At 43.9% G+C, this 17,856-nt stretch overlaps 1 protein-coding gene across 9 annotated transcripts in view; it reads right to left on the bottom strand.

Moving 5' to 3' along the window:
• AOPEP (aminopeptidase O (putative)) overlaps positions 1–17,856 on the bottom strand; it is a 213,204-nt gene that overhangs the window by 11,365 nt on the left and 183,983 nt on the right. For 8 of the 9 annotated variants that reach the window (XM_054184649.1, XM_054184648.1, XM_054184644.1 and 5 more), the window contains one exon: positions 17,226–17,342. The exons of the other annotated variant lie outside the window; for it this stretch is intronic. In XM_054184649.1, coding sequence (XP_054040624.1) covers positions 17,226–17,342 — 117 coding nt within the window. Of the gene's footprint in view, positions 1–17,225; positions 17,343–17,856 lie in introns of those variants that run through there. 9 annotated transcript variants of the gene reach the window in all.

A 17,856-nucleotide genomic window follows, 5' to 3' on the forward strand; every position in this document is an offset into this window, starting at 1 on the left:
CCTTCAAGTGAGAATATTTCAACAGCCAATTATGAAGTATTCCATGGGATGGGGCTCTCTGCATACCTTCTGGTGAAGCTGTTTTTTCCCCTGCAGTTATTAAAATGTTTATTGATCTTAAAAGAGGAAGTCGTAAGACTTTTAGAGCCTAAATTTCTGAGTACTTTCAATAAGAAGCAGGGACCTGGCTTGCACAGCCTACAAGCCAGCTCGTCCCCAACACGCCTTTCCTGCTGTAACCATCACAGCTGCACGGAGAGCAGAACAGAAGTTCTCCCCGTGGAGGTGTTCAGGTGGTCCTACTTTCTCACATACTTGCTCCTCACAATGTTGTGTATGTGTCTTATATTCGTATCATGGCCTCATCATCTGAATCCTGACGACTTTGGAAAACATGGAACAATTAAGCTGTGCCCATTTCCTTATTTGTTCCTTTCTCCATAGGGTTCCTGTTCTTGGCAGTCAGTCTCCTTTCAAATAGTTTAATAATATATATATATATATTTATTTGTTGAGTGAGATCTGGGACAGCACACACTTTCCCCCCTCTCTTTTGCTTTTTTTCCCCTTTCTTTCCCAGGGCAAGTACAAATCCTGGCACATTTCCCGGTCTGAAAGCCTGGCGCTTGCCAGTCGGGGCAGGAGCAGCACGTCTGTTATCGTCAGGTTACATGCTTGCCGCCTGTTTTCCAAAAAAGCCCCAAATGCTCTCACGGCAGAGCAAACTGCCGGAGAACCAGGCGCTGCTGAAGCCCCTGTGAAAACAGGAGGGTGGCTGGCCCCACTGTCTGCCCTGTGTCTTGTTCGGGAGCCCGGTAAGCGGAGCACGGACGCCAAGGCTGGCTCCGCGCGCAGGAGGGGCAGGGGGTGACCAGCACAAGGCTGGCGCCGAAATCTGCACTACCACTTGGACTGAGCAGATATATTGGCTACCTGCCTGCTTCCCATGCAAGTGCGGCGTGTAGATGGCCACGTCACACGAACTGCAGCTAACGCAAATTAAGCCATTTCTCAGATACATGCACTATAAAGAAGTAATTTTTCTAGTATAATCGATGCCCTAGGCTGATACCGCAAACATGAGAATTTTATTCACATAAGAGAGGGATGGAAAAAAAATAAATTTCAGTTCCCAGCATCTCGTCCAATGCTTAGAGCAGGAAAAGTAAAACGGGCCCCACAGCTTCACAGCCTAATGAATGAGTCATGCGCACAGGCACTTTTAACAAACCAGTCTTGAAAGGAAATTTTGAAAACTTAAGTAGCTTGTGGTAGGACTAAGCTAACCATACCGCATCCTGTGTATGCTCTTGTTGGCTTTTCTGTTCCTCCAGGAGCAAATACTCAGTGGCAAAAAATAAGAATTCATTAGTGCTCTCCGAGTTTTCCCTCTGCACATTTCTCTGTGCTCTTCCGCACGGTCCAGAGATGCACACCATATGTCGTTTTGGCTGGTTACACCATAAACAATATAAACTAAACCTGAAAAGTAATTTACAGCAATCCTTCCTGTTACTGCTGGCAGAAAGCACATACGACTTTGTCCGGACCTGAAGCAGCACCTGTAACCGCCCACCCACCCACACATGCGCTTACTGGCTTGGCAGCTGCAGGGACCCACGTGCCAAAGTTGGAAACACAATTTATTTTCTCAGCCTCTGATTCTGGGCTGAGAGCTGTCCTTCCAAGCACGTGACTGACGGCTGGTACTCCTGAGGATGGGGAGAGGTGGCTGGGGGAGCGATGGAGGTCTGCTGGGACCTCAGGTTTCTCGTGGCTGGATCCTCATTGCCTGGAAATTGTCCTCTCCTCCTGCCCTGCAGCTGGTGCAGCCGTCTCCACTACCAGCTTTTCAAGCTAAACAAAGACTCTTACTGTGAGTTTTGCAAGACACTACGCATATTAGTAGTGTATTTCTGAGGCACAGTTCTGTGGCAGGAAGACACTGAGACACTCACTATCTCGGGTACAAAATTTGGAACCAAGCTCTTCCATTTTCATAAATATCAACCACATCAAGACCTAAGTATTGGCTAGCATCTAGACGAAATGTCGTGAAAGGATGCTCCTGTCAGATAGCAGAGAGTCCCAAATTCAGGAGCAGCAGCTTCTACACACAATTCTAGCGGACTCATATTACCTTTTAATTTCATTTTAAGAAAAATACTTAGTATTGCACAATATTAGTTGCAACTCAAACATTACCTGTATTTTGACAGTGCAATGAAAGATGATGAGAAACCAAAATTATGCTGTCTATAGTCTGTTTTCAGAGAACATAAGCTGTTGCATGAGATTATTTGACTGCAATAAATACTTGTATAAAATATACTAATAATCCACCTCTAAGACAGTCCCTTTGTTTTAGCAACCTGGGCCAAGACCTTTTGGGAAACAGTGCTTGAAGCTGACTGACTAAACCCATCAAATACGGGGCTGGACTTTCAAAATAAAAGCTCCCACTGACATACCTGAGAAACAATATCTTTAAAGTATTCTGAGTACGTCTTAATTTAAAGCGAAAACCAATTTTTTTTCTGACCCAGGTGATAAATCACTTCGCCTAATCCGTATTATTCTTCTCTGCCCCAGACAAATGATCAGACAAGCTTAAAACAAACACCTTCACAGAAAGCTTTATATATTATATTGTAATCATCTAGCTTGCTGATGTTCTCAGACATATGTATGCAAGCAAAAAATAAATATTTTACTTCTGAGGCCTACAAATAAGATTTAGAAAGCAAGTAATTTAAACCATGCCTTTATTAAAGGGAGAAAAAAGCTGGGGTTTACTAAGCCTTTGGTCTGCAGAATGGAAGACTAGCTTCAGGGAAAATGAGTACATTTTGCTAATAGCTGGATCCAATTTAAAAGGCGCCATGAGACAACAAATCTAAATCACTGAACAAAAGCAACATACTTAGAGATCTTAGAAAATGGGGTAATTTGAAATACAGTAAGAGCTATTGTCCAACAAAATGGAACCTTTCTAAAAGGTAGATCTTTATAAAACACAGGTTCAGACGCTATTGGAAAAAAAATTAGAACAACTTGAATCTTAAATGGTAATTAAAGAGTCTCAGAGGCCAGACTCCTGTCTAATTTGTAGAGGAAAATACAAAAAAACTTTTTCAAATAACCAAGCCGTGCTACTACAGATTAGTTTTAATTAACAAGAAGGAAGCTGGTATCTCCAGTGCACCAGAATGCCATTCTGTTACATCTGAAAGCATTTATCTCTAGTCTCTTCCTATCTACACATAAATTGGATTCAAATATTAGATCATTTTCCAGTATCATTAAGGAACAATGCCACATGCTACATGGCAATATTTGGACTAAAAAACAGGTTTTACAATTGCTTAACATGGAAGGATTATAGTTTAAGAATTGCCAATTTTAAAGTGCATTTAATGATCTAATTTTTTCCATCTATCTTACCTGAAATAATTACTCTGTAATACCCCAGACAGGTTGCATCAGTGATTTTTCATTCTATATAGTCTGAATTTCAAGTGGGCATTCCTACTTTTCATGCTTATATTCACAAGTCCATGGGCCCCGATGGGATGCACCCGAGAGTGCTGAGGGAGCTGGCAGAAGTCATTGCTGGGCCGCTCTCCATCATCTTTGAAAGGTCCTGGAGAACAGGCGAGGTGCCTGAGGACTGGAGGAAAGCCAACGTCACTCCAGTCTTCAAAAAGGGCAAGAAGGAAGAGCTGGGGAACTACAGGCTGGTCAGCCTCACCTCCATCCCTGGAAAGATGATGGAACAGCTTGTTCTGGGCGTCATCTCAAGGCATGTGGAGGAAAAGAAAGCTATCAGAAGTACTCAACATGGATTCACCAAGGGGAAATCATGTCTGACTAATCTGATAGCCTTCTGTGATGGCATGACTGGATGGATAGATGAGGGTAGGGCAGTAGATGTGGTCCACCTTGACTTAAGCAAGGCGTTCGATACGGTCTCCCACAGCATCCTCATAGGGAAGCTTAGGAAGAGTGGGCTTGATGAATGGACAGTGGGGTGGATAGAACACTGGTTGAAAGACAGAGCTCAGAGGGTCATGATTAGGGGCACAGAGTCTAGCTGGAGGTCAGTGACAAGTGGTGTTCCCCAGGGGTCAGTACTGGGTCCAGTCCTCTTCAATATATTCATCAACGACCTGGACGAGGGGATAGAGTGCACCCTCAGCAAGTTCGCTGATGACACAAAGCTGGGGGGGTGGCTGACACACCAGAAGGCTGTGCCACCATACAGAGACCTGGACAGGCTGGAGAGTTGGGCGGAGAGGAACCTTAGGAAATTCAATAAGGGCCAGTGTAGGGTGCTGCACCTGGGGAGGAATAACCCCATGCACCAGTAGAGGTTGGGGAGTGACCTGCTGGAGAGCAGCTCGGTGGAAAGAGACCTGGGAGTCCTGGTGGACAACAGGATGACCATGAGCCAGCAATGTGCCCTTGTGGCCAAAAAGGCCAATGGCATCCTGGGGTGCATCAAGAAGAGTGTGGCCAGCAGGTCGAGGGAGGTCATCCTCCCCCTCTACTCTGCCCTGGTGAGGCCGCACCTGGAGTCCTGTGTCCAGTTCTGGACTCCCGGTTCAAGAGGGACAGGGAACTGCTGGAGAGGGTGCACCAGAGAGCTACCAAGATGATTAGGGGACTGGAACACCTCTATTATGAAGAAAGGCTGAGGGATTTGGGTCTCTTCAGTCTGGAAAAAAGACAACTGAGGGGGGACCTTATCAACACTTATAAATACTTAAAGGGTGGGTGTCAGGAGGATGGGGCCAAGATCTTTTCAATGGTGCCCGGCAATAGGACAAGAGGTAATGGGCACAAACTTGAGCATAGGAAGTTCCACCTAAACATGAGAAGGAACTTCTTTACTTGGAGGGTGGCAGAGCACTGGCACAGGCTGCCCAGGGAGGTGGCGGAGTCTCCAACTCTGGAGACATTCCAAACCCGCCTGGACGCGTTCCTGTGCAACCTGCTCTGGGTGACCCTGCTCTGGCAGGGGGGTTGGACTAGATGATCTCCAGAGGTCCCTTCCAACCCTATGATTCTATGATTCTATGCCACAGGATACACATGCTTTAGCATGCAAATTTCATTTCATGAACATTTACTCAAGCAAGATGATCAGGGATGCTGAAGCAGCTCAGAAGCAGCAATGAAACAGCCATGTGTGTTACAACTGTGCTGTCAGAGTACCAGTTTGGCAATCTGAAAAAATGTACTCACTAGCCAAAACCTACTGGATGCGAGCAGAATGGATTCATCATTCTGACAAGGATTCTGTAATGAAGATTACTGTGTATGCCAAGGATTTCTCAGGAGACTGAGCAAAGAAGCTGTCTAACGGCTTAAACGAGCTTGTATTCTGGACCAAAAACTCCTGGACTTTTCATAGCCTAAGTTTCTCTCTCACATCTCGTAGCACTTGCTTGGACAACACTGCACGGCCAAAGACAACATAGGCCAGATACAGCGTCACAGCAGCAGGCATCTTTGATGGCAAACTTTTTTCCTGAGACCCTCATAGTGTCAAGGTTCAATTAACACTGTTTATTACAGTGCAATGCTCTTTCTCAGTATTAGACAATTACTTTTACAGAGCTATGGTCAAAATTATGATAACACTTGAAATTTTAAAAAAATTGCTTTTGGTAGCCTTACTCGTGCTGCATTTTATTTTGAGTACTGGGAAGAATTGCTGTTCATTGGGGATAGGGTTAGCTGGACCTGGGGCCAATTGAGTTCACTGAGCCCCACGACGTTCTGTGTTGGACATCACTGATTGTACAGGCGATTCCTGCCATCTCAGACAACCTGCTCTCCCTCTGTGTGTCCCACAGTGTGAGTGTCCCAGCACACTCACAACCCAGCAAAATGTAGCATGGTCATTCAGGAAACCCTAAGGTAGAAATGGCCTGGATAATCAAAATTACTTTATCAGGAGCTAACTGTCATTGTGAGGAGAACTATGTAGAGGTCTAAATACTGTAAAACCTGGAGTATGAACTGGTCATTAAAAAGCAACTCAAAATATAATATTATCAGGATACCAAACTTCAGATTTTGGTAATATTGGTATAGCATTATCCTACTTCCTTAATTCATTTTACTCCTTCTGATTTGCATTTCTGCATAGATCAAGCAATGGCACATGATGAGGGGTGCTGGCAACAGTGAAGGAGGGTTTGCAAGCCCTGTCTCCTTTGTCCACGCCATGGCACTGACAAGAGTGCTGTGGGCAGAGCTCATGCAGCAGCTGCCTCCAGAACAGAAAAGAGAGGTGTTGCCCAATCAAGCTTTTAAAAAACAAATTCTGCTGTTTGGTCAACAGCAGACTGTGGGACAACTGGCAGCATCCGAACCTGTAACTGCACAAGTTTGCCAGCAGGTCAGGCAGCATGCTCCACAGCTGTGGAAGCCTCAATTACCAACAGGTGCAGGCCTGAACCTTTGCACCCTTACAAATGTGATTTATGGGCATGTATTTCCTTCCCATCCTCTCCGCTCCCCAATTCAACGTAATGCAATTGAAACTTACTGTTAAAAAGCTTCTGTAGAACCACAGCCTTGCTTAAGAGCAACCTAATCAGATCCCTCTTCTCCAGCTCCCATAGGCTGTAAACACGTGACTCCGCTGCCACCTCCAAATAAACCATATGCTTCTCCACAGCCAGCATGGAGGCTCTTTTCCGCATAAGCATACAGAAGCCCAGAAATCGCCAAACATGCTGCTTATGAAAGTCCTAGCAGAGCAGGGGGCATCCCTGCTGCTCTCTGTGATCAGAAAGGCATAGCGACTGAAGGGCAGCTTTTCAGGAAAAGATTCATTCCTGGCAATGAAGCACACGCCGAGGACTTGTTTGGAAAAGACAAATGCCCCTTTTTCCCCACCTCAGTTTCACAAACAGAGAGCTCCCAATTAGCGACCAGACACTCTTCTCCCCATGTGGGCCCCATCTGTGGTCAATGACATCCGCGTAGTAGAACATTTTCCAAAAGAAGTCAGAAAAAGCAAGCGGCTAAGAAGCCATGTCTAATCCTTCTTCAAAGGTGGCACAGGCGGTGCCTCTCTTCTGGTGTCAAAGCTGTCACTGTGAATAAGTGACTCGGTTAGGATGCCTAATTCTGTAATCCCAATGCTGCTCAGCCCGCCCCTCCTCACCCCGTCTAACAGGAGACGGACACACAACAGGATCTGGCCTCCAGTTTTCGTTCTTCTTTTACGGGAGACCAAGAAAGTGATGATAGGCCAGTGACCCACAGCATGGTTAGATGAGAAGAGGGCCACCAGCACCACGACAGTGGCCTCTGCTGGGAGATCATGTCCCCACTGTGCCCAAAGGCTTTGCTCACCCCGTTCCCATTTGCGCTGCCGACATCTCCGTGCCGGGGGGAGCGCCTCCTATATCATAGTGCAAGTGAGGTAAGGAAATGTTTAACACAGCATGTGAACGCACTTAATTTGAAAAACAAAGGTTTTTAAAAATAAGCCTTAATTAAAAACATAAATACAGTACTTATACTGGAACCAACTGCTTCCTGTTTCCCCTGCCTTTTCATTATTGCCTGTTAAGCACGCCGGAGCGCTAGTGCTGTTCACAGCTTGCAGCAAGATGAAGATGGCAGAAAAGACGTCACTGGCTGCCTTTCTAACAATGTCACCGGAGATGTGGGCTAAGCTTCGCTTTGCGGTGGTGCTGCTGGCTCTCAGGAGCAGGGCTGCCTTCTGCCCCGGCACTGGGAGAGGTGCTGGTGTTCCTAGCGGGACTCTGCATCAGAACAGGCAGTATCCCATCCCTGCTGCTGGCGGTGCCAGACCTGCACCCGTGCCCGACCCTGCAGCACCTCACGCCTTCCCTCTCCTCGCTGGAGGGCTGGCGGGATGCTCCCATGGCTTTGATCCTGCCCGTCCTGCTCATCCCTTCTGCCAGCTGGGTGCTGTGGTGAGGATGGCTACAGGCATGAAGGCACACGGGCTCAGGGAGAGTAAGGAGAGGGTGCCAGGGACCAGGAGATCCTGAACTTCAGAGGGAGGGGAAGGAAGACCGGGTCCCAACCTCCGGTACAATCAACCCCACACAGGAGCCTCCACCAAGAAGAACTTCTGGGACAAGCCCCATACCTTCAGCAAGGGCATATGTATACGTCCCAACTGACATCTTATTTGAAATGCATCACGACAAATGCCTCTCCATCTCACATAACACATTCACTCTGACACCCTACTGAAAAGCCTATCTACCATAACAGCTAGAATGTCTCTGGTATCACCGTAATTTTTTTTTTTTTATATCAAAGTTGCAAGTGATTCAAATACTTCCCATCACCACTGTCTCTCCCGGCTGTCTCTGTCTAGCGTTTTTAACCATACAGTGTTTGTGTACGTATTTCAGCATAAGCTATTTATACATGCACATAAAAGCATGCTGTGCTTATAAAACCAAACATTGTAGTGTGAAAAAAAGCACATAAACAGCCATACAACTGAAGCAGAAATCCAGCTCTGAAAAGTTTGAGATCAAGCACACCAACTGTCTGTTACCAATTATTATTAAATTATAACTCCTGTTCAGCAAAAGGAAAGGCTGCCGCAACTATCAAGGCAATGGTAAGCTATCCCCTTTGCTTATGCTCCTCTCTCCATCTCGCTATCTCCTCCCTCTTGTAACTAGAGGCAAAAAAAGTGCCTTCCTTTTATCTTTGGTCTCCCACAGTGACTGCAGTCCAAACATTTGTGATTTCCAGGCAAGACTACTGTCATAGACAGAATCTGGAGCTCCATATGAAAGTAAGATTCAAATTCCAGGCAATGAACAATGTGGCTGCCTAGCTTTTCCACAGCTTAGGCCACAGCCAGCCTACACAGCCTGTGCTCACATCCTTCCAATTTTGCATAGTGTAAAAACTTCCTTCCAATTTTCATGACAATTAAGCACAAGCTTTTGACTCTAAAGACAAAGACCTTTCACATCACTCTCACACATCCCACTTTCCCCAAACCCCAGCAAGAACTAAGTGAAATATATCTTGATTTTATAAACTCGGAAGAAACATGCTCAGTCCTGGAATGAGAACACCTAGATTTTACTCCGTGTTTCAGGTTTTTGAGTCAGCTTCTCCTCCTTTATTCCCTGCCCCCAAGAACACAGTGACCATTGCTGCTTAGGATGATGCTTACCCCATGTGGAACACAACAAAATTCCTCTCCAGGACACTGCAACCCCAAAGGTATTTACATGGCACAGAGTTGAAAGGAGGACTGCAGACTTTTACCCACACATTATTAAGTCAGTGACTCAGCAGTGGGACCAGATCGGTGCGGTGAAGGTAATGACGTCAGAACCAGCTACAGTTAGCAGTGTTGAATTGTGCTGTTTCTTGCACTATTTAGACCTCACAGGCTTACAGCATAGCAGATTTTTTCCAACTCTGTGGTCCTATCCAGGCATAACCTGCTTCTGCAGTCAGCCTTTATACAGGAATGAGAAGTACTAGATAAGATGTTTGGATGTAGCCTCAAAATCAGTTTATTTGAAATAGAAAGTATCTTCAGGGCTTTTTTTTTGGGGGGGTGAGGTGGGGGTGGTGGGTTCAGAATTAACGCAACCAAACACAACAAACAAATAGGATGCAGCACACAAGCACAAAAATCCCCACAGCTTCATAATGAAACAAAAAAACCCTACTGGTGATAGGTAGGAGTCTTTGTTTGTATTTTTAAAACTACATTCTCCTTGGTACCCTGGCTGCTATGTCAGTGCTATATTATATATGCAAACAAACAGGGCAACCTTTTAAATTTCATGACGAGGCCAGGTAGTTCGTATTACAGTGCTAGGTTTGTATCGCCCTACACAGAAATACCGCATAAAATTTTATTTAAAGCTGTTGCACCCAGTTCGGAGCACCTTTGGGATTGATTTCAAAAGCCAAGAGGACTCTACCATTTCGTTCTCCTTTCCAGACAATAGGGCATAGAAAAGCAGGAATTATCTCCAATCCCTTCCTCCGTGGATTCTTTGGATAAACAGTAAAAAAAAATACGAACCAACCCAATTCCATATTTGGTTTCCTCTTACCATCAGCTCCCCCACTTTCCAAGTCTCGCTAAGTTGTTGGGCTGCCACATAAGGAGGAAATTAAGTCCCCAAACCAGTTAGAAAAGTAAGGGGCGATAAGTGAACACACCGGCAATGGCACCAGTCAGGGGCTTGGAAACTCCTGTTAATGCCACCCAGCAGCGAGTGAGATCACTTGGAACAAACGTGTTGCTGTTGGCTCCTGGAAGGGTGCGGGATCGGGAGTGCTGACTGGTGCAAAGCTATTTCCAGTGCTCCATAAATCTTGCGCATAGATCATGCCCTTCAGAGAGCTAACGCTGATGGAGGGATTTTCTGTTCTTCTCAAGTGGCTGGAAAAGCCCCCATCTTTTGCATGCAGCAACAAAACAAACCCGAAAAGCTACTTGAATTATCCCTTGGTCAGTCTTACAAATTCATCCTAACCAGACCCAGGGGACAACTCCCACCGCTGTTACTGGAGGCGTTTTTCCCTCATCCTGTTCCCATTTTCTTAGCCTCTCTCTGAATTTTGGGCCTCATCTCTGGGAAGCAAGTGCCATATTCCTATAAGATACCCTTTTCAAAGTTTCTTTCATTGGGAAAAAAATCCAACTCCTGCAAATGCACGCTTGTTCAAAACTATCTTTACCAATAGTAATACCAGTACCACCTGCACCAAAGATCAAAGAGCCTGCAAACTGCATTTAGATGCAGCACAAGTAAGAACATGAAACAGAGTGAAAACTCAAAATGTATCACGATCACAGAGGACCTTTGGACAAGTGGCTGCTGCTCTGGTCAACGCATTTCCTTTGTAGGTGTTGGGGATGGTCCACTGTACTCTGAAATGAGCCCCTTAACTCATGAAAATGGGAACGATTTCTATGGTAGCGAGATATTCTTTGATAGTATTTGGCAGAGGAAGTATCAGGAGAAGAGCAGGCAAAAAAAAAAATATTTCTGTGAGGATAAGTGTGAAAAGCATCACACTGATAATAGTACAGAGATTTCACTTTGTAAAAACTCGCATTTCTTCTCTCTTCTTTCTTTTACATTTAATGAACATACTGCCTTAGTTACAATTGTGTATACAAACCTCAAATCTGATTTATTCCAGAAACAAATCTGGCATGCAGGCTGACTGCTCTACAGAGCTTTTTCTAAATTCCTAAATACTGAATTGCTAATTGCAATTCAATTGTAAATAGAAAATTAGTCAGTGTAATCTTACCTATATCTAGTGCCACAATAACGCTCTGAATATAACATTAAGAAAGGAAAAGACAGGTGAAATTTATTTTGCAGCCCTGATAAGTTTCCAGAGGAGCTTTGTAAGTCCTGCAAAACATGTTCTCACATACAAAATAAGGCATCTCCTCCTGACTTGAGTTGAAACTGAATAATAAACTGTATGTTTCAATATGGAATAAGTATGGAAACTATTTTTACTTTTGCAGAAACAAAAAAATTATTGTATTCACTTATCTTCTGAAGAAAGTAGCGTCCTGTAATATGCCATCAGCTCAAGCTGTTACCTTTTCATCTATTGAATTGGTGGTTCATACCAACAACGACACAGGTCAAGGAAAGGGATCGTGCTGGATTGCAACACCACTATCTGAATTGTGCCTATCTGTTGCTCCATGGTCCAGTCAAGAAGGACCGGCAAGCCCGTGGAGGTATTTGCAACACATTGGTAATTTTACTCAAAAGCTGGAGACTGCTCCTGAGCCACTGCCCCAAGGGAGGACTAGCCCAGTGGCTGCGCTGAAAGGAAAGCTCACCGAGTGCCTCGACTGCCTGCGAGCGCGGACTGACCTTTCCCAAGCAGTTCTCTTTTCCCATCCAGCTTTACAGAGCGCTCTACAGAGCTCTGTTCCATAAGGGTGCCTTCCAACAATGCCCAGCCACAACCAGCAGGACAGCTGAATAACGCAGTGCGAGAATGTGCTCAGCTCAAGGCAGTCCCCATCAGATGGGAAGCGGCAAGACAGATATTGCATTGTGATTCATTTGTACCTCCACGTCTGCCAGCTTTTCATGGACTAGGAAATAGGAAAGATCAATGAATCAAAGTTATTTTGTCCTAAATACAATTCTCACCACTTTTAGGACGCCAAGCACCTTATATGGTTTGTATTAGCATGACTGGATTTCTCTCAGTGAAATAAGATGCCACCACTTTATAGCCTCGGTCTCATAGGCAGACCTCATGCACAATGAAGCAGTTGTGTGAGAATGGCTTTGTGCCACCCACATGACTGACGATGTTATGCTCTTAACTCATTTTACTCACATTTTCTGCAGAAACAGTTATAGTCGCTCCTCTCTCCCCAAAATATACCACATTATGATCCTGAATACAGGGAAAGCATTATGTAAGTGAAGAGCATTTCAGCCAACTTGCTGAGACAAGGAAAACTAACAAAGCAACTTTCCATATGCTGTGCAGGCAAGATATTTTATAAAAAAGTGATGCCTGCAGTAGGAAAGAAAGAAAAGCTAACTCTACGGTGAAAAGTCTGGGGAAATACATCATAAATCTTTCTGCTTCATACACATTCTCTGTTTTTTATCACCAGGTTCTAGATAATTCAGCAACAAGTAAAACACACTTGCAGAAATAGCGTCACCTCCTATGGCCTTGGTGCTCTTTTCCCTGTAGCCTTTTTTTACTATTCTGCAGGCTACCCATCTGTCCTGTGATCTTGTGTACACGCGCACACTACAGGCCTCTCCCTGACCAAATGAAGATGTTAGAACAGAAATAATGGAAATAATCACAGGGCTCTTCTAGTTAACAGATTCACTGAGTGTTATCCCGAGCTCCCAGTGTTGTCTGTAGATATTTGTAAGTCACTGATTCCAATTTTTTTAAATGACAGTCCTCAACAGCATATGCTCAAACAAGATAAGCTTGCATAGTCAAGGTGTCATCAAAGTTAGGCAGACTTAAAAAAAATACTAGCAACCAGAAACTTTCCATGTAGGCCAACTGTCCATGTTCTGCCAGACACTAGATACTGAATAAATTAAATATCTGCAAAAACCGGCCACCTCAGAAAGAAACGAAAGAAAACCAAACCCAGACCCTCCTTCAAATCTGTTATCCTGCTGTGCTGTCTGATGGCAACTGTAGCCTCTTTATAACATATCCCAGTTCTCCTCAGTCCGCTGAACCTCCCAGCTGGACTTTGTCATCTTCAGACTGCGCCAGCTTCTATAATGCTTCTCTTGGACACAGGACGTGGTACATGATGGAGATGTAGCCTATCTATGAGCTACCTTATTATGTAGTGGGAAGCAGCACAGCAAGAAAATAGTGAACAGGAAGAGAAAACTGAGGACACAATAATTTTTCCATACCATTGCCTCCCTCTTGTCTGACAAGGTCTGAGACATAATGGGCTCAAGGCACTGAGAGGTCTTGGATAAATGGCTTTAAACTTTGAAACCTTCATTGCTCTCAAAACAGTATTTAAAGATATATTGGATATGCTCAATTCAAATAATTACACCAGTGAATTTAAAATCTGGAAAAAAAAACCTTGTAGTTTTGTGCCTTTGCAGATGTTCCAAGGTTTGAACAGTAAATGGAAAATGAAATCATGATTTGTTATAGAAGTGGACTGGAAAAAAAATAGGAGGGAGTCACAAATTAAGCAGATGCCCTGCAAGCCTCTGGTAGCACCCAATACTGGGGGTAGACCAGTTTGAAACAGGATTATGCCACCAGTATCTCATTTCTGGCTCTCACAGCTCAAAGGTTGCTGTCAGAGATGTGTTATGCATTGTGAATCAGAAATATGTTACCTCACCTCTGATTTTTTTTTTAGCTGAATATTCAAACCAGTGTCTGTCTTAGAATGGAGTGGCTACCACTGTCGTCCCACCCTCCTCTGGAGCTACATATCTGTCGTGAGACCTCATTTGAGAGAGGACAGGAACTACACTGAGCGGCTGAGGAGATCCCAGGAAGGACACACCTTGAGCACTCCTTGAAGAAACGTCAACAGTTAAATTCCAGGCAAAGGCTGACTCACACCTCCCTCCTCTCCTGGCTGCTACAAAGGAATCAAAACAAGGCAGATAACCTGCTGCAAACCCTCCTCTCCTTTCTGAAGTAAGGTGTGTCCTTACCTTGCTAAGACTGGATATGCATGTCATAACAAGTGGTCAGGACTACCAAACAGTGCTGTTGGCAACCTTCACTGACTGAGGACAGACCTGCATGTTGCTGTGGGCAAGTGCAGACACTGCCAGCTGTGTGCCGTTTTACAACAACAAGTGCGCAGAACCTTAAAGTCGAAATAAACATGCTTCAGAAATACAGATACAAAAGCTTTAAGAAACATGAACCAGGACGTCACATGCTGTACTTGTGTAGGACAAAATGATCCCCAATAATAAGCCCTCTTGCAGCATTCGTGAAACTTGAGTTGGTGAGTGGTGTTTCACAGCCTTCTCGATGAGTGAACTGCAAAGTAAGTCCGAGACAAAACAAGCCCAATGCACATGTATCTCATTTCCAGTCAACCAAGCTCAAGCAACCTTGGGCAACTTTTCCCCAGTACTCTTCCAGAGCTAGCTTTGGTGTGGTGCTTCAATGTCAGCGTGCTACAGGACTGAACTGTCCATACAGAACATTCAGCTCCTTTAAAACGGGCAAAGACAAAACAGGGTGGTTCTCTGCTGATTTCATCCCAACAGTAAAATCCACCAGCCAGCTGTCCCCTTTGCTCCCCCCAACACACTTATCTGATGAGGTGAGATTATCCAAATCCTTCACTTTTTCACCTAAGTACGCAAAGTGTGGAACATTCTTGCCCTCACAAGAGTACTCAGCAACACATACACATGCTATTATTTATACTCCCTCTGATGCTGTAGAAGACGTTTTAGATACCTACAACACATACAGGGAAAGCTGTCCAACTCCTGAGTGTGCAGACAACTTTTTATGTACAATTTTTAAGAACAAACTTTGTTTAAAACACAAAAAAACTTACTTTGTGTACCACTCTCATATACTACCAGCCATATCATTGCTGATCCCTACTGGAAGATTAATGTGAACATAAACACTACTTGTCAAAAATAAGAAAACAAGTTCTTATTTCTTAACTTCCTCCTGCTGGATGGAACACAGGTGACAATGTTATTTACAAAAATCCTCTGCCATTCACAGCTTTCTTTTCTTACTGGCCTGCCTGCAATTTTTTATGCTTGTATTTTTAAAGATCCATTTCTGACGTTCATTTAGTGAGGACATCTGAACTCCAGTAACACAACAGGATCACTCTAAGTGATTAATGTCCTCATAAATCAAATCTAGACAAGAACAGCTTAGCTATAGGCTTGGACTGTGGGTCTATGCCCCTGGGTCACGACAAGAAAACCTCCCTGGGGACATACTGGAGAAAGGGGCATTAAAAAGTCCTTCCCTCAGGTGCGTGAGGGAGTGTAAGCAAACATTTCCTTTAAAGGACTGCAGGTGTCTGGCGTCTGAGGACTGGTAAAATGCTAACGGTAACGTTATCTCAGTTGTACTTCTCCACGTCTGCTAAGCCCTTGGTTTCACCTTGTAAAATAAAATTCAGATTATGCTCCTTTCACTGAGGCCATAATTTTGTGAGTTCTTTTTTAAAAAAAAAAAGAGAAAATTCTGACAGGTTGCTTGTGTATTTCTATATGACACCACAAGGAAGAAAGCAAGCGTGAAAGTGGAGAGAAGGAAAAACCTGAGAAACCAAAGCTTGTGGCCTGGTGCTTACAATTCACAGGCACGAAGCAGCAACACCACAGCTATTGCTTTGATCTATCTCCCTATTAATTCCTCTTCCCATTATAGAACCCCTGACATTTCACTGGTATTCAGATGTGACTAAAATATATTCAAATAACTATAAATAGAAATGTTGTTTCAAGTACTAATTAAAAACAAATCTGGCATTTGGAAACCTGTACCAACAGAAAAGTAGAAAGGTGCAGTAAGTGACAACAGTTGAAATGTCCACTTTTTTTCTGAGAAAAAGCTAGACCTCTGTTCTATCGATCTTTACGTTAATGTTTGGATTCGCAAGCGCTTATAAGCAACCACCCAGCAACTTCAGCATTAAGAGTAACAAAAAAAATTTTGCTCTCTCCTTCAATCTTAGTTATTGCCATAAAGTTCCAATTATAACAGGGTAAGTCGTGTACACTGACTTTCCACAGCCTTCGCAGTAGGTTTTAATTAAACAAGAGTCAAATGTCATGTTAAGTTTACCGTGCTCCCTCACTGCACATTAGTTTGATCACATGCTACTTCATAACTACCCCTCGCTTATATATAAATCTACACATCCTTTATTTTCATGACTGATGCCATCGTCTTATCTCACCTCTTGAATACTACGTACTCAAAGATAAGACTCATTGCAAGGGTGCTTTCTGCTGCCTTAACTGTCATAACCCTCCCAGCCTGAGAAATCCATGGGACTCTACAAAATAGCTAGTGCTGCGTGTGGCAATAAGGATTTGCTGGTTTGCCCCCCAAAGACATTAAGCTCTTTGGAGCAGGGATGCTAGCTTCGTATGTGCCTGTGATGGGGAAGGTGCGTTTACAATATCATATAAAAGAGTGTTTTCCTCAGGGTCTGTTAATATCCCTGGCACTTACTAGGAGAAACTGCAAAGAACCAATTCCCCCCTAAACTCATGCTCAAAACCAGAACATACTGTAGTCTCTCTTGAGAGCAAACTTTTCTAAATCTCAGCTGAGACTTCAGAGCACTCAAAGGGGAACAATACGGGCTGGCCACGGGGAAGAGTAATTTTAGACCGTAACAGACACGATTGCATTTGGAGACAATACACACAACTAAAATGAACTGGGCTCACAGTCACCATAACCTAGTGAGAAATTTAACACTTGAGCAAATGTGCTGCCCAAGGTACATGATCAATAGTAATGACATCTATGCTGCACTGTCTCCTGCCATCATGGTATGCAAACGCAGCTGAAGATGCAACAACACATCCAATTTCAGATTTAGAGATGGAAAAAAGAACTTGAATGAGCCTGGATCCCAGTGGAACACTATCACTCTTGGTCAACAACACAATGGCCTATGTTAGGGAGATTTTTTTAAAGTGAATTACCTCAGCATCTTGCTCCCGGAGCTGGTATGTTTTCTCTAAGCGCTGCAGTATTCTAGGACACAATGTCTTCTCCTCCAAGAGAGTCTCCAGAAGTAAGACCAGCTGGTCAGGGAGAAGCTAAGAGGAAAATAAATGCCATGTGTGAATAAAGTTCTCTACTAACTGAGCGATTAAACGGAAACAAACCAAAGAGGACAAGATTGTGTTAACCTGTGTACTTCCAGCATGTGCTTGAAATACAAGAAGAACTTCTGGCTGGTTTCTGGAACACCTCAGGGTTTATGTGTCTGTGTTCTGAAAGACTCTGTGCTGGGGCCCGATTAAGACTCATTTCCATGGTTTTCATTACTATAGTTAGAAGCGATCTAAACCATGCTTATCTTATTGAAACGTAATCATAGCTTATTAAGATTTTTATGGAATACATATGCTAAGTAATTCCACTTTCTTTGGGCTTGGAAAGAATAAAAAAAGAGAATAATTTACAGTGCATAACTTCAGGAAAAAAACAGACATATGAACGTACAATTTTTAAGAGTGGCTTTTTTATCTGTTATATGAGCAGACTGCATGATATTCTTCCAGTGAACGAGGAAACACAATACAAAAAAATGACACAAGTGTTGTAACA

This window comes from Rissa tridactyla, chromosome Z, assembly GCF_028500815.1.
Source record: "Rissa tridactyla isolate bRisTri1 chromosome Z, bRisTri1.patW.cur.20221130, whole genome shotgun sequence".
Classification (NCBI taxonomy): domain Eukaryota; kingdom Metazoa; phylum Chordata; class Aves; order Charadriiformes; family Laridae; genus Rissa; species Rissa tridactyla.